The sequence below is a fragment of the Thalassophryne amazonica genome, chromosome 3 (assembly GCF_902500255.1).
Source record: "Thalassophryne amazonica chromosome 3, fThaAma1.1, whole genome shotgun sequence".
Lineage (NCBI taxonomy): Eukaryota > Metazoa > Chordata > Actinopteri > Batrachoidiformes > Batrachoididae > Thalassophryne > Thalassophryne amazonica.
In genome coordinates, this window is record NC_047105.1 from 126,401,242 (window position 1) to 126,428,172 (window position 26,931).

Sequence of the window (26,931 nt, forward strand, 5' to 3'; positions counted from 1 at the left end):
GTTTGTCAACTCTCATTCAAGCTAAAAGAAGAAGAAGAAGAAGCAGCAAACAGAAACAGCTCGCAGCATCAGTAGTTTGTATACTGATTTATGCTCCTTTTTGAAAATGTTATCGGTCCCTTTGCTGAGAGCTTTTGTCACCCAGAGGCTGACTCTGGCAGCTGACGACATAATTCAGATGTTTGAAAGGACAATAGCAAGTTACGAGGAGGAAATTGATCGGCAGCGAAGCCTTCTGGGAGCCGAGCAGCCGGTGGACATCAAAATGATTTCACACAATCAAACAGGTTCGTATTTGTTCTTTTCTTTTCTTTTCTTATTTGCCCTGCCCTGCTTTAGGTCTCCTACGAAGTAATGTGTGGTTATAGTTTTATTTATTTTCGTGACGTAAAGTGTGGATACTACGGAGTGCTGAACATAGACATCTCGCGGTACACAGAAACACTGACAGGCAGAAAAGTAATCTGTGTTGTAATTAAGGAAAAAACCTGATAGTGTGGAAATAATCCCTTTAAAACACAAAAGACGAATAATTTCTGTACTATTTAAAGGCCCAGTGGAATAATTTTACATCCCTTTTGTTAGAGGGCACTGAGATTGAACAGAATAAAAGTGGATTGACTACTAGTTGTATGTAACTAGGTTATAGTTGTAAGTATGAATATCTTTCATCTTCAGTCTACTGAATGGGATCAGTTATGACCCCAGCCACATATCTGTGATATTTTTAATCACAAAAATTCTACCATAAATTTGTCAATCTATTTCTCTGACAAGCTTTCATACACACACACACACACATATATATATATATATATATATATATATATATATATATATATATATATATATATATATATATATATATATATATATATATATACGAGGGCTGTCCATAAAGTATAGGTCCTTTTTATTTTTTTCAAAAACTATATGGATTTCATTCATATGTTTTTACGTCAGACATGCTTGAACCCTCGTGCGCATGCGTGAGTTTTTCCACGCCTCCACGTCATTCGCCTGTGAGCACTCCTTGTGGGAGGAGTCGTCCAGCCCTCGTCGGAATTCCTTTGTCTGAGAAGTTGCTGAGAGACTGGCGCTTTGTTTGATCAAAATTTTTTCTAAACCTGTGAGACACATCGAAGTGGACACGGTTCGAAAAATTAAGCTGGTTTTCGGTGAAAATTTTAACAGCTGATGAGAGATTTTGAGGTGATACTGTTGCTTTAAGGACTTCCCACGGTGCGAGATGTCGTGCAGCACTCCCAGGCGCCGTCGTCAGCCTGTTTCAAGCTGAAAACCTCCACATTTCAGGCTCTATTGATCCAGGACGTCGTGACAGAACAGAGAAGTTTCAGAAGAAGTCGGTTTCAGCATTTTATCCGGATATTCCACTGTTAAAGGAGATTTTTTTAATGAAAGACGTGCGGGCGGATTGCAGCGTTGGCTCGCAGCCGCCGCGACGCTCCGCCACAGGAAAAAGACCTCTGTTGGAAGCCTTAAGGACAAGTTGGAACATGTCCAGCTGTTAAACTATTTCTCATATACTCACTCCACTGAAAGCCATCAAAAGCCGCCTGGATTTTACAAATGGTTGTCAACACGGAGGTGTTTTTCCTGTGCCGCCGCACCGCGCCGGCTGCGTCCTGACCCGTGACCCGTTGTTGATCAAACAAAGCACCAGTCTCTCAGCAACTTCTCAGACAAAGGAATTCCGATGAGGGGCTAGACGACTCCTCCCACAAGGAGTGCTCACAGGCGAATGACGTCACCGACAGGCGTGGAAAAACTCATGCATGCGCACGAGGGTTCAAGCATGTCTGACGTAAAAACATACGAATGAAATCCATATAGTTTTTGAAAAAAATAAAAAGGACCTATACTTTATGGACAGCCCTCGTGTGTGTGTGTGTGTGTATATATATAAATATATATATATATATATATACGAGGTCTCTTAGATAATAAACCGACCCTTTTATTTTTTTTTTTTAACTATATGGATTTGAATGACATGCAATTACACCAATCATGCTTGAGTTTTTTCACGCGTGTCGGTGACGTCATTTCCCTGTGGGCAGGCCTTGAGTGAGATGTGGTCCCGCCCTCTCGGCTGAATTCCTTTGTTTCACACGCTGCTCGACGGCGCGCGTTGCTTTATCAAATTTTTTTCTGGACCTGTGAGGAATATCCAAGTGGACACTATTCGAGAAATTAAGCTGGTTTTCTGTGAAAAGTTTAACGGCTGATGAGAGATTATGGGGTGTTTCTGTCGGTGTAAGGACTTCCCACGGAGCGGGACGTCCTGCAGCGCTTCCAGGCGCTGTCGTCGGCCTGTTTCGAGCTGAAAACATCCTAATTTAAGGCTTAATTCACCCAGGACATCGTGAGAGAACAGAGAAGATTCAGAAGAGGCCGGCATGAGGAATTTATGCGGACATTCCACTGTTTAAGGACATTTTTTTAATGAAAGACGTACGCGCAAATTCGCTGAGTCGTTTCCGTGACGACTCGGCAAATCTGTGTGCGCCGCGACAGGAAAAACACCTCCGTGTTGAAAACCATTTGTAGAATTCAGGCGGCTTTTAATGGCTTTCAACAAGTGAGTAACTGAGAAATTGTTTAACAGCTTGGGCATGTTCCAACTTGCCCGTTAAGATTTCCAACGGAGGTGTTTTTCCTGCCGCGACCCCCCGCGGTCGGGTCCAGCCCGACATGCGACTCTGCCCGCACGTTCTTTCATTACAAAATGACCGTTAACAATGGAATGTCCGAATAAACTCCTCATGCCGACTTCTTCTGAAAGTTCTCTGTTCTCTGACGACTTACTGCGTCAACAGAGCCTGAAATGTGGAAGTTTTCAACTTGAAACAGCGAGACGCTGCCGCCTCGAAGCGCAGATCGCCGTCAGGCGCCGTGGACCGTCCTTAAAGCGACACTACCAGACCAAAATCTCTCATCAGCCGTTAAAATTTTTACCGAAAACCAGCTGAATTTATTGAATGGTGTCCACTCAGTTGTGCCTTACAGTTTTGAAAAAATTTTTATCAAACAAAGCAACAGTCTCTGAGCCATTCCTAAACAATGAAAAAAATCGACGAGCGGGTGGACGACTCCTCACTCAAAGACTGCCCACAGGCGAATGGCGTAACCGACAGGCGTGAAAAAACTCTCGCATGCCCACGAGGGTTCAAGCATGTCTGATGTAATCACACGTGATTCAAATCCATATGTTTTTTGAAAAAAATAATAAGGTTGGATACTTTTCTAATAGACCTCGTATATATATATTTCTGGGCGAGAAAAAGAACATAAACTCTGCATAAAATAAAATATACATTTAAAAAAGTGATTGAAGCCCTTGTGAACAGGAAGTCAACGTCTTTACTGTTTTGATTTTTTTTTTTTAACGCTGAGCATCACGTGTCCTGTTTGATGGACGGTTTGACAGGATTGTTTTTTAACCTTTATATAAACCAGGTTAGTCCCATTGAGATCGAGATCTCTTTTGTAAGGGAGACCTGGACAATTCTGAAGTTTCCAATTCACCTAAACTGCATGTCTTTAAAGTGGATATGACACTTAAAGGAGACCTGCATTGAAAAAAATGCAGTCAGATTTTTTGAACAAAAAATGACTTACATTTACACATGAGATCCTTCTGAATGTAGTAAAGTAAATCTGCAAGCCCAGATCTGTCATTCAACGGAGAAATCTTCATTTGAAAATGACAAATTTACAGCTAACATTTAGCAGACCCTCTCCCAGCATGCATTGCGCCAATTGTAATTTGTGGATTTACGTCAGTTTGCATTTGCACCTTTTTCTTGTCTTATACGGAAGGATCTACTTTTTTTAAAACTTCATATTGTCTTGCGGCACGTTTGGTGAGTACACATTTCTTTTATTTGTGCTTGAAAATTATTTTGGGGGACTTTTTCATACACCCGTTTGACTGAGTGGTGTCACATTGAAAATCTATTGTCTTTCGCCTCCGGTACCGTCACGGGGTACGGAGGCAGGACCCGCAAAGAATCCAAGTCATTAAAAAGTTATAAACCTCTCTCAGCGGCCACGGAGCTCTGCAGCTCCGATTACCGAGACGTGTGGCGCTGCGGAAAGTCTGTCCTTGCAGCAACAGGTGTTACCGGCCGCTCGCATCAAAACAGCGAGCGTATTCTCTGGACTTGTGCCAAGTTGGCTGCACCTCCATTCAGTAGAGAGGGACGTGGTGCTGGCTGCACAACAGACACGGACGATGTGAGTGGCCCGCTTCTGTATTTACCGAGCACGACTCGGTAAGCGCAGCGGAGGCAGAAAGCGAGGCGTCGGTGAAGAACGGCGCCCGCTGTCGATGTCGTTGCTGATCTGAGCACACAGATCTGTATCTCACATTCATTGCAGCTTACTTTTGGATGTTGAAACCAGGACGTGTATAAGTAACATTACTAACAGATAAAATCAATTTCAATGCGGGATCAGACTGAAGGCGGAAGCGCGTCGTCTTGTCCCTGACGTCATGGAAATGATACGGCTGTACAAACTGTTTTCACAGAGGGCTAAATTTTAGCTGCAAATTTGACATTTTTAAACGAAGATTTCTCCGCTGAATTACAAATTTGGGCTTACAGATTTACTTTACTGCATTCACAAGGGTCTTATAAATACATTTCAGCTATTTCTTTCTGAAATCTGACCACATTTATTTCAATGCAGGTCTACTTTAAAGACAACATAGTCTTATTACATGTAACAAAGGTTATATAATTCGGTCAACCTAAGCATTTTGGGAAAATGGACGCAAATTTTCCCATTATATACAACATTTGAACGTCCCGCCACTGAAAAATCTGCACACCCCGTGACCAGCTTCCCGCTAAGCACCAAACCTGAAATACGTCACTACGTGTAGACCGTATCGGCTTGCGAGCTTAGCGGCCATTGTTTACAATTTTTTTAGCGGCAGAAACTTTGATTAAACACAGCTCTCAGGGACTTGTTTGTCGATATGCCTGACCAGTGTGTCGCAGCATATTGCACAAACACAAGGGCGAAAGGTTTTAGCCTTTTCAAGTCCAGGCAGATTGATCGAAAGCCGCGGTGTTGTGCAATGCACAAAATGTCAGGCTGCCGCTCCCTCCGCTCGCACACCCGCATTTGCTCCCGACAGCAGACACTTTCCTCTACCGTCTCCATGTTCTCGCACTGCTCACAGGAACACCTAAAATGTCAACCCCAAATAATATGTTCACAATAATCTTGAAATAGTCAAGGAACTTGTAAAAATATCAGTGCAATACGGAGTAAATACGGCGGCGGCATGTTCACTGTTGTTTTTGGCAATCTTTTTCAAAACTTTCGCAGTTTATTTCCTATTATTTTGTGAAAATAACATAACTAAACACGGATGAATGCAATACCAGACACTCAAAAACGGCAAAAACCCGAAGGTAATGACGGTGGTCCACAAGTAGTAGCTACACTATCATGGCTCCAGAAAAATAACAAAGGCAGTAAAGATAAAACTAAAAAGATGAAAGATAAAACTTTATTGATGTCACAGAGGAGAAATTCACAAGTAAACAAAGTAAACAATTCACAAATAAACACGCTAGAATCGAAAATGCTATAATTATAGTGTTATAAACAGCAGCAACAAAAATCAAAGCCTCCCTTACCATTCCGTATTCTGCATCCTTTCAAAATCCATCGGAATTGGCACATCTCTTGCCTCTACTTCGGCTCTGCCATAAGCACCATCTGCATTATTTTTGCTGCCAGAATGCTCCTGGTTTGAATGTACATCCGAAAGATACGGCTCCGATCTGTAGGGTCTAATCACTACTGCAACATCCTCAGGATCGGAGTCAGTCTCTATTTCCTCACAGAAATAATCCACACTGGAAGAGAGGTCAGAAAAGTTCTCCATCTCGTCACTGTCCATGCTGAGGTCTATCTGTTCCTGTTGTCAATCGAACAGACTCTACACGCTGTGACGTCATGGCATCACGTGACCGCTGATGGAACGCTGCCAGCGCGCTTTCCAAGAAACACACTTTTGAGAAGCTGTACAAACTTTATTTCTCAGAGATAATGATTAAAACCACTTTCAGCTTACTATACTGTATGTACAACCCCTGGCAATAATTATGGAATCACCGGCCTCGGAGGATGCTCATTCAGTTGTTTAATTTTGTAGAAAAAAGCAGATCACAGACATGACACAAAAATAAAGTCATTTCAAATGGCAACTTTCTGGCTTTAAGAAACACTATACGAAATCAAGAAAAAAAATTGTGGCAGTCAGTAACAGTTACTTTTTTAGACCAAGCAGAGGAAAAAAAAACATGGACTCACTCAATTCTGAGGAATAAATTATGGAATCACCCTGTAAATTTTCATCCCCAAAACTAACATCTACATCAAATCAGATCTGCTCATTAGTCTGCATCTAAAAAGGAGTGATCACACCTTGGAGAGCTGTTGCACCAAGTGGACTGATGAATCATGGCTCCAACACGAGAGATGTCAATTGAAACAAAGGAGAGGATTATCAAACTCTTAAAAGAGGGTAAATCATCACGCAATGTTGCAAAAGATGTTGGTTGTTCACAGTCAGTTGTATCTAAACTCTGGACCAAATACAAACAACATGGGAAGGTTGTTAAAGGCAAACATACTGGTAGGCCAAGGAAGACATCAAAGCATCAAGACAGAAAACTTAAAGCAATATGTCTCAAAAATCGAAAATGCACAACAAAACAAATGAGGAACGAATGGGAGGAAACTGGAGTCATCGTCTGTGACCGAACTGTAAGAAACCGCCTAAAGGAAATGGGATTTACATACAGAAAAGCTAAACGAAAGCCATCATTAACACCTAAACAGAAAAAAACAAGGTTACAAAGGGCTAAGGAAAAGCAATCGTGGACTGTGGATGACTGGATGAAAGTCATATTCAGTGATGAATCTCGAATCTGCATTGGGCAAGGTGATGATGCTGGAACTTTTGTTTGGTGCCGTTCCAATGAGATTTATAAAGATGACTGCCTGAAGAGAACATGTAAATTTCCACAGTCATTGATGATATGGGGCTGCATGTCAGGTAAAGGCACTGGGGAGATAGCTGTCATTACATCATCAATAAATGCACAAGTTTATGTTGATATTTTGGACACTTTTCTTATCCCATCAATTGAAAGGATGTTTGGGGATGATGAAATAATTTTTCAAGATGATAATGCATCTTACCATAGAGCAAAAACTGTGAAAACATTCCTTGCAAAAAGACGCATAGGGTCAATGTCATGGCCTGCAAATAGTCTGGATCTTAATCCAATTGAAAATCTTTGGTGGAAGTTGAAGAAAATGGTCCATGACAAGGCTCCAACCTGCAAAGCTGATCTGGCAACAGCAATCAGAGAAAGTTGGAGCCAGATTGATGAAGAGTACTGTTTGTCACTCATTAAGTTCATGCCTCAGAGACTCCAAGCTGTTATAAAAGCCAGAGGTGGTGAAACAAAATAGTAGTGATGTGTTTGGAGCGTTCTTTTGTTTTTCATGATTCCATCATTTTTTCCTCAGAATTGAGTGATTCCATATTTTTTTCCCTCTGCTTGGTCTAAAAAAGTAACCGTTACAAACTGCCACAATTTTTTTTCCTGATTTCTTATAGTGTTTCTTAACGCCAGAAAGTTGCCATTTGAAATGACTTTAGTTTTGTGTCATGTCTGTGATCTGATTTTTTTCTACAAAATTAAACAACTGAATGAACATCCTCCGAGGCCGGTGATTCCATAATTGTTGCCAGGGGTTGTATATGTTTATATGTACGTATATCAGTTTTACCTCATTTTTTAGGTGTCATATCCACTTTAAATGTGGGAGGAAACTGGAGCACCCGGAGGAAACCCACGCAAACACGGGGACAACATGCAAACTCCACACAAAAAGGCCACAGGTGGGACTCGATCCCATGACCTTCTTGCTGTGAGGCAACAGTGCTAACCACTAAGCCACCGTGCTGCCAGGGAGGTGATTGATTTAGGAAGGTCATAGTCTAGTGGTTAAGTGTTGGGCTTCAGACCAGAGAATCCTTGGTTCAAAACCTAGCCAGACTGGAAAATCACTAAGGGCCCTTGTGCATTTTCCTTAATCTCCTAGTTGCGCCTGGGGTGTAGTGAGCACCTTGCATGGCAGCACCCTGATATTGGTGTGTGAGTGTGTTTGTGTGAATGGGTGAATGTGAGGCATTATTGTAAAGCGCTTTGAGCTTCTGATGCAGATATAAATGCAGTCCATTTACTCAACTGCACATGCACGAGCTTACGCTAAAATGTGGTCAAGCAGACCTGCAGTCATCTCTTTTTTCCAGACTCTTTTTAACCAGACTTTTGATTGCTATGACTGCAGCCTCAGCTTGTCGGCTCGACTGATGGCTCATCATTTACTAGCGAAACCATTCAGCTGCCATTCACCAACCAGATCCAATTTCAAATTATTTCTATTTATTTTCATTTATATAATGCCAAATCACAACAGAGCTGCCTCAAAGCGCTTCACACAGGTGAGGTCTAACCTTACCAACCCCCAGAGTAACAGTGGTAAGGAAAAACTCCCTCTGAGGAAGAAACCTCAAGCAGACCAGACTCAAAGGGGTGACCCTCTGCTTGGGCCATGCTACAAAACATAAATTACAGATACAATTCACGGACAAATATACAAGAAATGCTATTGGCGCACAGGACAGGAGGATCGCCAACAGGAATACAACTCCCATCTCTGGATGGAGCTGCACCTTAAACAGAGAGAAAAAACAGAATCAGGCATCAGAAATACAAAAAATACTTTATAATTTGCCAGCATTAAACAGCAAGAAAAACAGAGAAATGCTAAGGTGATCGCCGGCCACTAGCCCTAAACGTCACTAAAAGACCCAGAATTTAGGTAAAGTTTAGGCTGCAGCCCGCTCCACTTACTAATAAATGAATTAAAAGAGTAAAAAGCGTAAAACAAAACTGTACCAATATGCTAGCCATATGAAAGGGAAAATAAGTGCGTCTTAAGTCTGAACTTGAAAGTCTCCACAGAATCTGACTGTTTTATTGATGCAGGGAGATCATTCCACAGAACAGAGGCACGATAAGAGAAAGTTCTGTGACCCGCAGACTTCTTATTCACCTTAGGGACACAAAGTAGTCCTGCACCCTGAGAAGATAAAGCCTGGGCCGGTACGTAAGGTTTAATTAGGTCATCTAGGTAGGGAGGTGCCAGTCCATGAATAATTTTATACGTTAGTAGCAGAACCTTAAAATCTGATCTCACTGGGACAGGAAGCCAGTGAAGGGATGCCAAAATGGGTGTAATGTGGTTGTACTTTCTGCTTCGTGTCAAAAGTCTGGCTGCTGCATTTTGAACCAATTGGAGACCCCTAATGCTAGACTGCGGTAAACCAGAAAATAGAACATTGCAGTAGTCCAATCGAGAAGAGATAAATGCATGGATCAGGGTCTCAGCATCAGCCATAGACAGGATGGGACAAATCTTTGTTATATTTCGCAGGTGGAAGAAAGCAGTCCTAGTAATATTTCTAATGTGGAGGCCAAAGGACAACGAAGGATCAAAAATTACCCCAAGGTTCCTCACTTTGTCAGTGTGATGTATGACACACCAGCCGAGGTTGAGCGTTAACTGGTCAAATTGATGCCGATGTCTCACTGGACCAAGAACCATCATTTCAGTCTTATCAGTGTTTCAAAGTAGGAAGTTTCTAGACATCCAACTTCTCACTGCTGCAAGGCAATCTTCTAAGGATTTTATGTGAACGAGATTACCAGCAGTTATCGGTATGTATAACTGAGTATCGTCTGCATAGCAGTGAAAGGTAATCCCAAAACACCGCAATATGTGCCCAAGCTGTGCTATATAAAGGGAGAAAAGCAGGGGGCCTAAGACAGACCCCTGTGGAACCCCAAATTTCATGTCACTAAGATTAGAGGTAGTGTTACTGTACAAAACACAGTGACAACGACTGGTCAAGTATGACGTCAGCCATGCAAGGGCACTCCCAGTAATCCCAAATTGATTTTCCAGCCTATCAAGTAGAATTTGATGATCCATTGTATCAAATGCAGCACTGAGATCTAACAGCAACAGAACCGTAGTGGTGTCCGAATCCATTGTAAGCAGAAGATCATTCACCACTTTAGTGAGAGCCGTCTCTGTGGAATGATATTTTCTAAAAGCAGACTGCAGTGGCTCAAAGAGATTATTCTTAGTAAGATAGTCTATGAGCTGCCGTGACACCACTTTTTCCAGAATTTTAGAGAAAAATGATAGATTTGATATCGGCCGATAGTTTTTCAATACACTAGGGTCAAGATTAGGTTTCTTAAGTAATGGTTTAATCACTGCAGATTTGAAACATTTAGGAACAGATCCAGAAGTTAAAGAAAGATTAATAATTTCCAGAACAGTCGGCCCAAGAGTGGGCCACAGGTCCTTAAACAGTTTTGTTGGTATAGGATCAAATAAACAGGTTGTGCTTTTTGTTGACATTACGAGGTTTGTCAGCATGCCAAGTGAGATAATATCAAACTCTTTAAATCTAGGTAATACCTCAGTAATGGTGCCCACCTCAATAGCAGGGTGTAGTGGCTGGGTTAAGGCATGTCGGGATATGTTTAACCTGATGTCTTCTATTTTCTTCCCAAAGTAATCCAGGAAATCTTGTGCTGTAAAAGGAGAGTGAACTACAGGTGGTTGTCCATGCATAAGTGTTGCCACCGTGTCGAACAAGAACTTTGAGTTATGCTTGTTTTTGTTGATCAAATCAGAGTAGTACGTCCGCTTTGTAGCCAATAATGCATACTTATAGTCTAAGATAGCATCACGCCACGCAAGGTGAAATACTTCTAATTTTGAACGACGCCATTTCCGTTCTAGACCTCTTGCTTTATGCTTGAGGTTACGCAGATAATCATTGAACCAAGGTGACTGTGATTTGGGGGAGCGTGGTTTTAACACAGGTGGTGCAATCATGTCGAGTGTAGTTTTGAGCACTGAGTTTAAACTATCCACAAGTCTGTCTACTGACTGGGTATTTGTCAGATGTGAAGCTAAGACATCAGGCAGTCTAGCTTCAAGTTCAGTCTTAGTTGAGGAGTTGATGCATCGCCGTAATGATATACAGTGGTCCCTTTCCGTGATTCACCTTCCGCGGCCTCACAGTTTCGCAGATTTTTTTTGTGCAATTTTGCATGCTTCTTCTTTCTTTTTTTTAACAGCGCATTGTTTTCTGCGTCCTCATCAGGCAGGCCGGTCGGCATCACCGCGATTGCTCTCACTGCCTCCGATGCGCTTACTGAGTCTGCGGGCTCAGTAAGCACTGCAGCGGGCCACTCACACCGCCCCACTGTCTGCTGTGCGGAGTTGCCACCAAAATCTGGCAGCAGGTGCAGAGACTACGCTTGCTGTTTTGATGCAGAGCGCTCCAGCAGCACGCAAGGATAGAATTCTTGCGGAAAAATCCGCAGCACTGCATGGTCTCGGTAACCGTAGCCGCAGAGCTCCGTGGCCACTGAGAGAAGTTTGTATCTTTTTAATGACTTGGATTCTTTGTGGGTCCTGCATCCGTCTTGCAACGGTAACACCAGAGGCAGTGAGCGAAGGGAGAGCACGCACATTGTGTTCTGCGTGTGTCTGTTTATAAGAATCTTCTTGTCCAGAAGAAAAAAGAGCACCACACTACCCATAACTGTGTTCTTCACTCGGAAAAAGACACCTGTCACTCAGTGGAAAAAGGGGCGACAGTGGAGCGGTGCCAGGACGAAGAGGCGCAATCAGAGGAACTGTGAAATACTGGTCAGTCACTATTAATACTTTCTTATGTGTCCAACCTCGTAGGTTGATCGTTAAAATTAAATTCGTTAGTTCTAAAAGCCATCATAGTTATTTATAGGAAAACGTTCTATTTTTATTTCTCAAACAAATGTTTGTGCCTGAAAACAGGTTTTGAACTTTGGATTCATTCTATAATACTGGACTTATTTTCTACTAAGGTTTGAACTTTGAGAGTGTTTACACAGGAGAGAAAAGTGAGAAAATGTTAATGCCTGTTTGAGAAAAGTGTGTAGTGAGGGGTTTTACACCCTTAAAACATCTATAATAATTGTAAAAACTAACGCTGACTACTTCGCTTATTTCACCTATCGCGGGCTATTTTTAGAACGTAAATCCTGCGATAAACAAGGGACCACTGTATAAGGTTGTTGTTCCACTAAACACGGCAGCGAAACTGTAAACTTAATAAGTGAGTGATCAGACACCACTGATGTAAGAGGCATGATGTCAGTATTCGTGACAGCAATACCACGTGTGAGAACCAGATCCAGGGTATTTCCACTAATGTGTGTCGAATCCTGAATGCATTGCCGAAATCCTAATGCATCCACAATTTCCATAAATGATTTGCAGAGGGGATCAGAAGGCTTATTTATATGATTGTGAAAGTCACCAATGATCAGAATGTTATCTACACTAGTTGACAAGTTAGAGATGAACGCACCAGAATATGGGCCAGGAGGCCTATATACAGTGACAAAGTAATACGACTGATTTTTATTTGCCTGACCTTGGCAATGTGTAATATCCTGAACAGAGCGGAGAATCAGATGCTCAAGCAAGTTATATTTGTGACCCCCAACAGCTAATAAGCTACACCTTGATTTATAAATAAGATCAACACCCCCGCCTTGCTTCGCATCACGAGGGACGTGACTAAATGTATATGCTGGTGGGTAGGCCTCATTTAAGGGGAGGACAGCTGTAGGTTTAAGCCAGGTTTCACATAGTCCAATCATATCTAAGTGATGATCAATAATGGGCTGTGATTCAGGCCAACTCGGATTTCCACGAACCATGGCTCAGAGATGGAACCTACCAAGAAACAAACTTTGCCAAAATTTTTTGACCGAAAACCAAACAGTGACCTTGTCAGGGGTAATCAAAGTTCAAGGCAAAAATACGCAAAAACTGATATTTCATTAAATTCCCATCTTTCAAGTGGTGTAACATTCAGTGCCATCAAGTCCCCAAGCCAGTTTAACTATCAAATGACATAGGGAGGCAAACTCTTTCATGTTACATACATATTAGGATGGTGGATCGATGGAGTTGAATATAGGGGACACTCAAAAACTGGTCATTTTGCGAAATAAAGGCCCATAACCCTCTGCGCCATTAAGACCCAACCAGATTTCAATGTTATCAACAAATATAGGCCCTACTCTATCAAATAAAAGTCCCTTTGGCTGCTCCCTTGTTTTCACTCGGGGTCGCCACAGCAAATCCAAGATGGATCTGCATGTTGATTTGGCACAAGTTTTACGCCGGATGCCCTTCCTGACGCAACTCCACAGTACATGGAGAAACATGGCAGGGGTGGGATTTGAACCGGGAACCTTCTGCACTGAAACCAAGTGGACTAACCACTTGGCCACCACCCCTGCCTGCCCTACTCTATCAAATGCAACTGAAAAAACATTGGGGTCTTGATGGCGCTGGCCACCAGGGGACGCCAAGGTACTCGACTTGCCCAAAGTGCTGCACCCTCAGCCTTTTTTTTAACAAAATTTGCAGGAGTGGATAAACCAACATCTCTACTTTATATAACAGTTTGCAGAATTTTAGGCACTCCTCTTACACTGGTTTGATACCAGTATCAAACCAGTATACCTTTCCTTTCCACATTAAAAGCAGTTTTCCTTTTGTGAATAAGTCCCCTAATGTCTTTATAGAGCCATGGTTTGTTATTAGGAAAAATTTTTACCTCCATAGAAGGGGTCACAGAGTCTCTGCAAAATGAGATGTAGCTACACACAACATCAGTAAGTTCATCAATATCCGAGCAGTCCTCCTTGTTGTGAAAGTGTCGTGACACGGACCCACAACAGGGGGCGTTAATGAACCGACAATGGATAAGCCAAAAGTAACAATTTAATGTTGTGAATCGCACAACGACGTACAGACAATAACAATATGGTGGACTGTCAATCATACACCAGGTGACGTGTGGGCAGGCTCGACGATAGAAGACACCTGGCGAGAGAAGAGCCGGATCCCCACACAGCTTCCACCACCAACGGAGCTGAAGAACACCGGAGCCGCCAAGCCCTGCACCCCAGGTGGCCGCTGTCTTCAGCAGTCAGACCCGGTACTGCTGGCAGAAAACAGAGACAGTCCTGATGAGTGTGAGTTCGCACACTCAGTAATCCCACAGTCAGTGTTTAGTTAGGAGGGAGCACCTCCACCTCCAATCACACACTCGTGTAGCTCCTGTTTCACCACTTATCTGGTTTGGGGTGTGAGGCGAAGCCGTCGCAGATCACACCAAACGCCAATCCCACAGATAAGGACACACCAGGAAAACGGCTGCAAAGAAGTTCAGATTAATACTCAATGTGTTGAGTCAGCAGAGAAAATTACCTGAATGGTAGCTGATTTCTCGGCGGGGAGGTGGAGTTGCAGTCCGGCCTTTATGGTGGTGGTGATGAGTAGTGGATGAGTGACAGCTGGTATGGATGATGTGTGACAGCTGTCACTCCTGGTCGCTCCGACGCCCTCTCGTGCTTGAAGCCCGCACTTCAAGCAGGGCGCCATCTTGTGGTGGTGGGCCAGCAGTACCTCCTCTTCGGCAGCCCACACAACACTCCTGGAATAGAGACCAGTCTATGCAGTCAAAATACCCTTGTAGGGCAAGTGAACTGTCGTTGCTCCAGACTTTGACCTAATTTTTTGCAAGTCTTTTCCCTCCTCAGCACAGATTTATACGTGGGAAGGAGGTGAACAGTGTTATGATCTGAAGAGCCCAGTGCAGGTCCTGCCTCAGATTTATACGCCCCTTTAATAGATACATAACAAAGATCTAAAGTTTTGTTGCGCCTTATAGGACAGGTGACGTACTGATAAAAATTATTCAGTGATTTCTTAAGATTGCAATGATTTAAATCACCTAAAATAATATTTGGAGCATTGGGAGAAATAGATAGCAGGTCGTGTATCACTTTAAAGATTGTGTCTGAAGCATATATGATGTCAGCTTTGGGGTGGATGTAGACCACCATGACGAATATTTGAGGAAATTCCCTTGGGAGGTAGAACGGCCTCAGTGACACAGACAAAAGCTCAATATCAGGTAGACACAGCTGCTCACACACACTTACCTGACTGCACCATCTGCGATTTATAAGATAAGACTTTATTGATCTCACAATGAAAAAATTCACTTGTTACATCTGTTGTGTGGGCCGCCAGAAGAGGAGGTACTGCTGGCCCACCACCAGAGGGCGCCCTGCCTGGAGTGCGGGCTCCAGGCACCAGAGGGCGCAGCCGCCTCACAGGAGCAGCTAGGGTGACAGCTGTCACGCATCACCTGCAACAGCTGTTACCAATCAGCAGGGGTACATCAGCAGGACGATGTCTCCACCTCTTTGCCGAGATATCGTTCTACCTGGAAGGTAATATTCTCAGCTGACTGCTTGACAGTAACCTTTTGTGATTTTTGTGAGTGATAACAGACCTTTTTTCCAACGAGAGGTGGAGGTAGCTTTCCTGCCGTGCGGATTACTGGGTGCAAACGCACCCACCTTTAATTGTGTTTTTGTTCCTCGCCAGCAGTACCAGGTCCGACACGCAGAGGCAGTGGCCACCTGGGAGTTCGGGACTTGGCGGCTCCAGTATTCCCGGGGTCTGGTGGTGGAGGAAATCGTGTGGTTCCGGTTCTGCTTTGGACAGGTGTCTCCTATCTTCGAGCCTGCCCACACGACACCTTTGTGAATTGATTCTGATCTATTGTTGTAATCTGTTGTATTTGTTGTGCACATTCACAACAGTAAAGTGTTGTTATTTGACCTACTCCATTGTCCGTTCCTTTGCGCCCCCTGTTGTGGGTCCGTGTACCGACACTTTCCCAACAACATCAGCTCTTAATAAACACACAAGATGAGTGCAAGTAGAAAGGAAATGTGCATCAAACAGCGTGTGCAAAGATAAAGTAATAGTAATAATACTTGTAACAATACAATAAAATAAAATGAAGTAGAAATAACACACATATATATATATATATATATATATATATATATATATATATATATATATATACGAGGTCTCTTAGATAATAAACCGACCCTTTTATTTTTTTTTTTAACTATATGGATTTGAATGACATGCGATTACACCAATCATGCTTGAACCCTTGTGCGCATGCGTGAGTTTTTTCACGCGTGTCGGTGACGTCATTTCCCTGTGGGCAGGCCTTGAGTGAGATGTGGTCCCGCCCTCTCGGCTGAATTCCCTTGTTTCACACGCTGCTCGAGACGGCGCGCGTTGCTTTATCAAAATTTTTTCTGGACCTGTGAGGAATATCCGAGTGGACACTATTCGAGAAATTAAGCTGGTTTTCTGTGAAAAGTTTAACGGCTGATGAGAGATTATGGGGTGTTTCTGTCGGTGTAAGGACTTCCCACGGAGCGGGACGTCCTGCAGCGCTTCCAGGCGCTGTCGTCGGCCTGTTTCGAGCTGAAAACATCCTAATTTAAGGCTTAATTCACCCAGGACATCGTGAGAGAACAGAGAAGATTCAGAAGAGGCCGGCATGAGGAATTTATGCGGACATTCCACTGTTTAAGGACATTTTTTTAATGAAAGACGTACGCGCAAATTCGCCGAGTCGTCACGGAAACGACTCGGCAAATCTGTGTGCGCCGCGACAGGAAAAACACCTCCGTGTTGAAAACCATTTGTAGAATTCAGGCGGCTTTTAATGGCTTTCAACAAGTGAGTAACTGAGAAATTGTTTAACAGCTTGGGCATGTTCCAACTTGCCCGTTAAGATTTCCAACGGAGGTGTTTTTCCTGCCGCGACCCCCCGCGGTCGGGTCCAGCCTGACATGCGACTCTGCCCGCACGTTCTTTCATTACAAAATGACCGTTAACAATGGAATGTCCGAATAAACTCCTCATGCCGACTTCTTCTGAAAGTTCTCTGTTCTCTGACGACTTACTGCGTCAACAGAGCCTGAAATGTGGAAGTTTTAAACTTGAAACGGCGAGACGCTGCCGCCTCGAAGCGCAGATCGCCGTCAGGCGCCGTGGGCCATCCTTAAAGCGACACTACCAGACCAAAATCTCTCATCAGCCGTTAAAATTTTTACCGAAAACCAGCTGAATTTATTGAATGGTGTCCACTCAGTTGTGCCTTACAGTTTTGAAAAAAATTTTATCAAACAAAGCAACAGTCTCTGAGCCATTCCTAAACAATGAAAAAAATCGACGAGCGGGTGGACGACTCCTCACTCAAAGACTGCCCACAGGCGAATGACGTAACCGACAGGCGTGAAAAAACTCTCGCATGCCCACGAGGGTTCAAGCATGTCTGATGTAATCACACGTGATTCAAATCCATATGGTTTTTGAAAAAAATAATAAGGTCGGATACTTTTCTAATAGACCTCGTATATATACAATAATTGTGATTAAAAATAGGAGCATCTTATTTACAATATGTGAAGTGGAGTTTAGATGTGATAAGGTGACACTAGTGCTGGAATAAGCGAAGTGCGCAACGCATCTGCGCATGCGTGGATCAAACAGGGACAAAATCCCAACTACCAAACTCACACCGCTCCCATTGAATTTCTTAAACAGTAGCATTAGCGGACTGTAAAATTTAAGGCTTTTACAGGGATTGTTTCAAAGGCTTTAAGCCTTAAGCGAAGCATACAGTAATGACAGGTGCGCATTGTGCTGTTTTCAAATGCTCAATCGGAATTTATAGGCTTGAAAGTTGGCTGAAAACACACGATTGCAAAGCTCCGACAAGTCCACCCAAAGATGGAAAGAAGAAGAAATGTGGTTGTAAACCTCCGTTCATTCTACACAATTTCCCCACAGAAAAGAAAGATCCAGACGGATGTAAAAGACGGAGTAAATTGTAAGTTTCTTGCACACATTTATTTTGTCAATATCCTGAAACTGTACTGAATTATAATGTGGCTGATGACGCCGTTTTCGTGCATCAGCTTATGACTGTAATGTCGCACCATGAATGACGTGGCGTGTAATATTGTAAAATTGACATGTTCTATAAACGAACCAAGAGCATGCACATATCATTGTATGTCTGTCATCTTATCAAAAACGTGACACCAAAGAAGTGTAGTCATTATGAAGCCGGCGGAGTAGCGATTTCTCATCCCTGCTTAGCAAATATTCTGCAATATCCACAGTTTCAGTCTCTGGACTTCGTCTAACAATCCATCAGTTGCCTTCAAGGGGTCAGAAATTTGTTTGTCTCCAACTATCAACAAGGACCGGTCATTTTCGACAGCAGCGCTCTCTTCCTCCTTTGTCAGCACTAACGGTAGTTTCTGTACAGATGCAGCACATGCAAGCACAGCCAGCTCTTCTTTCCATTTCTGTCCACTGCCGTACATAGTCCTGGTTGTAACAGGCAATCCACGGAGCTGACAAAAACGCTTTAAATCATCAACTTTCCAGTGGTTGAAATCACTTCGCTTATTCATAAACAAGTTGTTATTACACATGATTTGTAGACAGATTAATATTGCACATGATTTGTGGACATATTATTGCATGTGGTTATTTCACAGTGTTATTGTGCAGCCTGACAGCAGCAGGGAGGAACGACCTGCAGTATCGTTCCTTCTTGCACTGAGGGTGCCTTAGTCTGTCACTGAAGGAGCTACTCAGCTCCACTACAGTCCGGTGCAGAGGGTGAGAGGAGTTGTTCATGATGGATGTGAACTTGGTTAACACCCTCCTCTCAGCCACCTCCTCCAAAGAGTCAGAGGACAGCCCAGGACAGAGCTGGACTTCCTGACCAGCTTGTTCATTCTCTTTCTGTCTCGCTCTGTGCTGCCCGGGTCGCAGTCTGCATCAGACAGCCATGTCTCAGTAAATGCCAAGACACGTGTATCCTTGAATTATTGTAAGTGAAGAACATTTCCCTGTAGTTCATCAGTCTTATTCCTCAAAGACTGGACATTTGGCATGATCATAGAGGGCAGAGGAATATGCTTCTTACTTTGAAGTTTCCTGATGGGCTGGCGCACACTGCCTCTCCGTCCGCGTTTTCAACATTTTGGCTTCCCAAAGCTCTCCTGAGTTGCAAAAGATAAATGTTTTATAAGCCTTTTGACCAGCCAGGAGTGTGTAGGATCATTCCCGGCTAGGTAATGCCGTCTTAATCCTATGAGAGCCTTCCGTGTATATGTGATTGTTTGGGAGTGCTTGTATCTCCAGGTAAAGTTCAAAATGAACGATACGAATAAAAGATAAATCATCTCCATTACAGCAGAGACTCAATTAAAACAAATCACAAATGTCCGGGTTTCAGACCAAACACTTTAAAAAGAACATAAAATAGACAAACACAGATTGTCAAATTTAGGGTGTCCTTTTCTATTTTCCTGGGTAATTATTTATTTTTTCACATCTTTACAAGTTTTGAATCTTTCCCGGACTGTAAGTGCATGTGGTCGGTCCTCAGTCAGTCAGGCTGCACCTGAACATGAGCACAGCCTGTGAAAAATTGGGCTCTGGAGTGGAGCTTTTCCACAAAAGCCACACTGATAAATCTGCTCTTCACCCTGTCAATGAAAAGAATAAAGGTGGTGTTTGAATAAACTTGATTGACTTAAAGTGCATGTAGAGCGGAGAGCAGCCAGCAGACCAAATTGTGTCAGGGTTCTCCCCAGACAATGGAACAACGGTGTTTCACCATCATAGTGTTATCACAGCACCGTTATACTGTGCTCTGCTCTCAGGTAGTTTTCTAAAATCCAGCCAGGCTGTCTGTTCTGTACTACCTGTTCGCCCCTCCCCTGCCAGCAGAGAGCCGAACAGAACAGCGCTGCAGCTCAGAGAGCACACAGTGAAAAAAAACAACTCCGTCAAAGTCTTCCAATAAAAAGAGCTCCTTCTGCTTGCGTAGCCCCAGAAATTCAGGAATTTATTTATAGGCTTTATTTTACAGTCGAAAGCCCTCATGTTTCCAAAGTTTGCTCAAATATGGTGTGAGAGTGAAGAGTCTCTCGTTCCCTCACATACACACACACACACAGAGAGGTGTGAACAGCGGACACTACATGCTGTAAAAAAAGCAGCAAAGCAATTTCAGCCTCATCTTGTCCCAGGAACTGTGACTGTCAACCTTGTTATGGAATCATGAGGTTGCTGGAGAGAGGTGTTTAGCAATGTCAGTGTCTTTTCAGAAGAACGAAGGTCCGTGTCTTTAGGGTTTTGGTGTTAACCTTTTTACTTGGGATGGCACTGATCCGATCCCAAATCGGTTCGGTCAGATCTGGTTCTGATACTGATGTAATTCACGTATTGGAAAATACCGATCCAACCCGCAACATTTTCTGATACTGAAGAAGAGCCACTGTGAATCCTCTCAACTGCTGTTGTTTGCTCTCTGCTTGTTTACTACCAAGCGGGAAGAGGGGAGGAGGGGGGAGGGTATCTGAAACCAGGCTGTTTGAGAGAGCTCTCTTCTGTTCTAGCTGCGGTTAGTGGCAAATTTCTGCTCAGCTCTCGGGTTCAAATTGTCTGTTTGTTGAGAATGGTTTTTCAGACAAATTAACTGAACTGTTGCTGAAAATGTGTCCTAAAAAGTTAGCCACTTCACAGTCCCGATGCTGTAAAACACCAGCGTGCAGCCAAGGAGGAGCTGAACAGAGATTCTGTCTGCCGAAAGGGGAAAAAGTCTCCATTAAAATCCTGCACGTGAGTGCCAATGATGATACATTTATTTTACAGTTGAAAGGCTTAGTGTTTCCAAAAACTTCGAAGTTTGTACAGGACGGAAACCGCTGTTTGAGAGGAAGAAAAAGAGAGAGATGGAGGGAGAGAGAAAGCGAGCGAGAGAGAGAAAGAGAGAGAGTGAGTGAAAGAACGAACGAGCGGGAGACAAACACAGAAGGCGAGACAAGCAGAGGGAGAGAGACAGGCAGAGAGAGTGCTGTCTTTTATCTTTAAGTCTATAAAAATAAGGCTATAAAATAAATGGACTGCATTTATATAGCGCTTTTCCATTTGTATCAGACGTTCAAAGCGCTTTACAATAATGCCTCACATTCACCCCTATGTCAGGGTGCTGCCACACAAGGCGCTCACTACACACCAGGAGCAACTAGGGTATTAGGGACATTGCCAAGGACCCTTCGTGATTTTCTGGTCAGGCTGGGATTTGAACCAGGGATCCTCTGGTCTCAAGCCCAACAGCTGAACCACTAGACCATCACATCCCCTAACCATAGAAGTCTATACAAAAATAAAAGTACTTAATTCTTTCACCAAAACATCATATCTAGGCTTTCATCTTAGACACACCTTCTGGCAAATTGTAGCTCAACGTTCAGGTCTCTTTTTTAAGAAAATCCTCATATAAAATCAACAATAATGATTATAATAAAAAGCAAACAGAGCTCTTGTATCAGATCCGAAAAGTATTGTATCGGCAGATATCCAAATTCAGGTATCAGGATCGGATCGGAAGTGAAAAATTGTGGATCGGTGCATCCCAACTTTTTACTATATGTTTGTAAGACTTGCTAAACAGTGACCTTAGGTGACAACTGGATGTCTTTGGTACGTGATCTCTTTGGAGGATCCTTGGGTAAAGTTGGAATGACTTTGTATCAAGCAAGTAGGGAGATTAAGATGAGTTGGGATCAGCTTTTGACATGTCCATGTGGTGTGTTTATCTATGTAAGATCCAGCATGCAGGTGTTTTGAGGACCCTGGTGGGTGGAGAAAGCAAAGGGGATGCCCACTTTTCACCTGGATAGATGGCTATTGTAGAGATGAGGGGATGTATGCCTGGGTGGTTGCCATCTAGGACCAGTATTTTGCCTTTTCAAACACCTATTAAAGCAATTTCTTGCAACTCAAATTGGTCTGTACACTTCCTTGATGCTTGTAATTAATAATTTTAGATAAGATGGAAAGCTGAAGTTGCAACTAATGGCTTCCATTGGTATTTGAAAAAAGTAAGATGCTTGAGCTTGTCCCAAGCGTTGGGGGGGGGGTGCTGCACCTGACCTGATGTCGAGCACCATCATGCCCTATATATCTGGGGAGAGCCCTGACTGGGATAGGCTGCAGCTCCCCCGTGACCCTTAATTGGAATAAGCAGATATAGAAAATGAATGAACACTTTCTAGGATATCTCCAAAACCAATTCAGTATTTTAACATTTCCCATAATCCCCCTGCGCTTCCCAGAATGCACCGCAGTGACAGCAGCGTTCCGGCAACTCATAGCGAATGTAAACAGTGACAAAGCGAGGATGTGGATGGTGGCGATTCAGCGAGTTCATGAGTGATTATGATGACACGTTCTCTCGAGCTGAGAGGGTTATCTAGAAGAGGTGTAGCACCTGTGATAGATGTCTGCCGTGCCCCGATGTTGTTTTATTGTCCACGTTTCACGAGGTGTGTTTACATTGTGTCCTAAAACATAACTCTGCTGAAACCGACCTCTCTGTGAGTCACGGACTGCCAGATGGCACGAGATTAACAACTGCGAAACGGCGAATAGTCAAAAGCTCATTTTAATCAGCTAATCATTTGTCATTATGTGGTATGAGACAGAGATGTCATGATGATATCACTATCAGAATCAGAAAAACACATGATGTGTGTGCAGGTTATGAGTAACCCCTCCAGTGCCTTTCATTATTATTTTGTCTGTGTTTCAGCCTTGCCTCAGGATGTCCAGCAGCAGACTGTCGATAAAGACAAAGTCCTTAAACAGCTGGACTGCAGCTCCAGTTTAGAACAGGGGGACATTCAGCTACTTCACATTAAAGAAGAACAGGAGGACCTCTGGACAAACCAAGTGCAAGAGCATCTTCAAAGTCTGGATGAGACTGTTATGAATGATCTGTATGAAAACACTGAATCCTCACAAATTCAGCTCCAAACTGAGACCACAGCACTAGATCCTGGATCCAAGAACTCAAATGAATACATGCAAGATGAAAAAGGAGAAGGGTTTAGAAAATCAGAGCCAGCCTTTGACACGGATGTAGTGGGTTTTCTAAAAGCAGCTCCTGAAGGCGGTCTTTTTCTTCCACGTTGTTTTAACACTGAGACAAAAGAAATTGAAGACTCTGGCAAGAAGACAGCTGCCCAGTCCAGTTTAGACACACAAAAAGACAATGAACCTGTATCTCATAAGCATAAACTTTTTAAATGTGCAGTCTGTGGCAGAGTATTTACACAAAATGGGCCTCTTCAGAGACACGTGACCTGTCACACAGGAGAAAAACCATTTGAGTGCACTGAGTGTGGTAAAACATTCAGGCAGAAGGGAACCTTGAAAAAACACATAAGAAGTCACACTGGAGAGAAACCATTTGGTTGCTTAATTTGTGGTAAACACTATACCCAGAATGGATCACTAGTTGCACACATGAGACTTCACACAGGGGAGAAACCATTCAGCTGCTCAGTATGTAAGAAGAGGTACAACGAAAGAGGGACATTAGTTCGACACATGAGGGTCCACACAGGAGAGAAACCATTTACCTGCACTGTGTGTGGTAAAAGCTTCAGTGAAAAAGGGAATCTGAACAAACACAGGAGGATCCACACAAGAGAGAAACCATTCAGTTGTGGTGTATGTGGGAAAAAATGTAGTTTGTACTCGCATGTCAGAAGTCACAAGTGTTCTGGTAACAATAATGGTACATAAAGCAGCAGTGCTAGGTGTAAACGTAGTTTTTGCAGTTGTTCCAATAACTTTGACTAACAGTTTTTGAATAACTCCAACCTCCACTTCTCATGCCTTGAGTAAGCGAAGCAGTGAAAGATCTTTTTCTTCTCCTCAGTGGTCCAACTTACAATGGTACAGTTTCCTTTGTTTCTTTTGGCCCGCTGATGATGTTGTTGCCGGGGTCCAGGATCAGAACTATGCTATCTGGTGGATTATCCAGCTGAATGCTGCCACAGGAGAGATGTCTCCCTGCAGCACTAGGAGAAGTTGCGCTATTGCTCTCCTCACTCCCTGGTGTTTTGGCGCTTTGTGGAGATTTTAGCTGAGGTTTGTTTTCTTTGAAACATTCTCATACCACGATCTCTCCTGGCAAACCCCTTCATAGTGGGACCGAGGACACTCAAGGCTAGTGTCCAGTAGAAACTCCAACCCACCAAAGAGAGAAACCATTCAGTTTTGATGTATTTGGAAAAAGATGTAGTTTGTACGCACATCTCAGAAGTCATATAAGTGTTCTGGTAAGAATAATGGTACATAAAGCTGCAGTGCTAGGTGTAAATTTATTTTTTTTTTTCTAGTTGTTCCAAAACTTTGACAAACAGTTTTTGGCTTTCTTTGTGGAGATAACTATGAATTTGTGATATCACTGATTAGTGCTGTCTGATGTGCCGCTGCAATAATGATGTGAAATTGAACCTTTCATATATTACAATGAAAGTTTAAAATCACAAACCCAAAGTGAGAATACAGTTATAAATGAGTGAAATAAATTCACAAGTCTTACTAAAATGCAAATGAAGTGTGCTTTTTACTTATTTAATATTCACTGAACTCACTTAAATGTTTTTTTGGGGATGTTTACATTAATAACTATATATACCTGCTCATGAAGTCCTTTTGACATTCCATTGTAAATTCCCATCAGAGGACTAACATGCAAACTGGTCCTTGAACATTCTGAGTCTCTCTCTGTCTCTCTCATCTTCAACCGCTTAGTCCAATTAAGAGTGGCGGGGGGCTGGAGCCAATCCCAGCAGTCATAGAGTGTGAGGCGGGGTACACCTAGGACAGGATGCCAGGGCCACAAACAGACAAACACAGACACACCCACACGCACACCTACGGACAATTTTAAGATTCCAATCCACCTAACCCGCATGTTTTTGGATGTGGGAGGAAACAGGAGCACCCGGAGGGAACCCACGCAAACACAGGGAGAACATGCAAACTCCACACAGAAAGGCCACAGGCGGGAATTGAACCCATGGCCTTCTCTCTGTGAGGCAACAGTGCTAACCACTAAGCCACCATGCTGCCCCACATTCTGAGTCATGTTTTTAAAATCTATTGTGACTGAGGCCGGGAATCCAGAGTAGAGCCTGAATGATATGGATTTGTCAGGGGCTGATACCGATATTGTGATGTAATAAAAGCTGTGATACTGCTATAGCTGATGTGGCTGTATGTCGAAAACATTGATGACATCATGAAGCTCTGAGTGAGACTCTTTCTGTTCCTACTGGTTGTTATACACCATGTTAAGTTTCCTTTTTTTCTGTGTATTTCACATCAAGGTCCAGCTCTTTTTGTAATACCACGTGGTGTCAATAGGTGGCAGTGCTGTCACGTACTGGTGAGTGAAAGCGCCTCACGTTTCGAGTTTATTAGCGCTGTGGAATGTTTTAGGCATTTCAAATAGGATTTTGTGCTTTAAAAAAATACTTGGTTAGAGTGTTTATTATAGCACAGTGTTGCATGGACGTTATATGTGAGGTCGGAAGTTGGCTTTAATTTGAAGGAGCTCGTCAAGAACTACTGCCAACTTTGGGCGGGGGGGGGGGGGGGGGAGCTCACAGAGGCACGCCGTTGCTTAGCTACGGGAGAAGACAATAATCTTCCGGGAGTTTGAGTGTTCTTGTTGCCTAGCAGTAGTCAGTCCATGTAAACGACTTTTCAGAGAATTTAGCGGCTACGACAGCTGGTGTGAAGATCCAAGATAAATTCCAGCATCAAGGTAAATTATGGGTGTTTTACAGTATGTAGTCTGTGGAGCTGTATGCTTATAGATTGGTGATATTTAACAGATTAAAGGATTATTTTATTTTATGTATATGTTATCCATGTAAGGGTGATTCTTTAACTACGGGCACTATTGGCCTTGTAAATGTAATTTCCACCACACCATTGCCTTACAATATAAAGCGCCTTGGGGCAACTGTTTGTTGTGATTTGGCGCTATATACATGTGCTCTGATGTCACTGTTTATCTCCATAGAAACTACCCAAACAATCTTTCATACAAACTGTTTAGGGACATTACAGTGTTGTGGTGGAAATTACAGCAATAGTGTGGGACAACTACATTTTGTTTAAAAAAAAATCAACAGTTGTATGACATTGAATACCCCAATTATGTTTTGATTATTTTACTGATATTTTATTCAGAGATATTTTAAAACATTAGAAAAAACGTTTCTTTACCATTCATTTTTATTATTGAAGATCAAAAGTCGGTGTGGGACAAGCACAAAACGGCAATATTTGCATATAATGATGCTGAAAAAAGGTGAAAAAGTCATCATAGACTACTAGAACAAATTTCTCAACACACTTTCATTGTAAAGATAACTATAAAAGTGTGAAATTTCCCCTTTTTTCTGTTTTTCATACAATATGATCAAAGGACATAATAAGTGCCCGTAGTCTAAAAATCACCCGTAAATAGCACTTTGCCACTCGTCCTAATTTTCAAGCGCTAAATGTCTGGTAGCTCAAAAATGGACTGAAATTTGTTCCATCTGCATCAGATGCTCAAAGCACTTTACAATGATGCCTCACATTCACCCATTTACACAAACAGACACACACACATCTATGTCAGGGTGCTGCCATGCACGGCGCTCACTACACACTGGGAGCAACTCAGGGATTAAGGACCTTTCCCAAGGGCCCCTAGTGATTTTCCAATCAGGCTGGGGTTGGTCTCAAACCAAATGCTTAACCACTAGACCATCACCTCCCCAAAAAATGATACTGCCTTGTCCTTCATCACACTTATTGTAAAGGAAGAAGCAGACTACATCATGCTGTGTTTGTGGCAGTCTGCAGCTATCGATCTTGCAGACCTGA

The 26,931-nt window shown here is 42.9% G+C and overlaps 1 protein-coding gene across 1 annotated transcript; it reads left to right on the plus strand.

Annotated features, from left to right (window-relative positions):
• Nucleotides 1-30: 30 nt before the first annotated feature.
• On the plus strand, nt 31-24,597 carry LOC117507558 (zinc finger and SCAN domain-containing protein 2-like). The gene is made up of 2 exons (XM_034167421.1): nt 31-287; nt 22,784-24,597. Exons 1-2 carry the CDS (start codon nt 107-109, stop codon nt 23,779-23,781), a joined length of 1,179 nt encoding a protein of 392 aa, XP_034023312.1. The 5' UTR covers nt 31-106; the 3' UTR covers nt 23,782-24,597.
• Nucleotides 24,598-26,931: the final 2,334 nt, after the last annotated feature.

Coding starts and splice junctions, on each gene's coding strand:
- LOC117507558 (XM_034167421.1), top strand. CDS start 107: ATGTTATCGGTCCCTTTGCTGAGAGCTTTTGTCACCCAGAGGCTGACT. Junction 288..22,783: donor GATTTCACACAATCAAACAG/GTTCGTATTTGT, acceptor TCTGTGTTTCAG/CCTTGCCTCAGGATGTCCAG.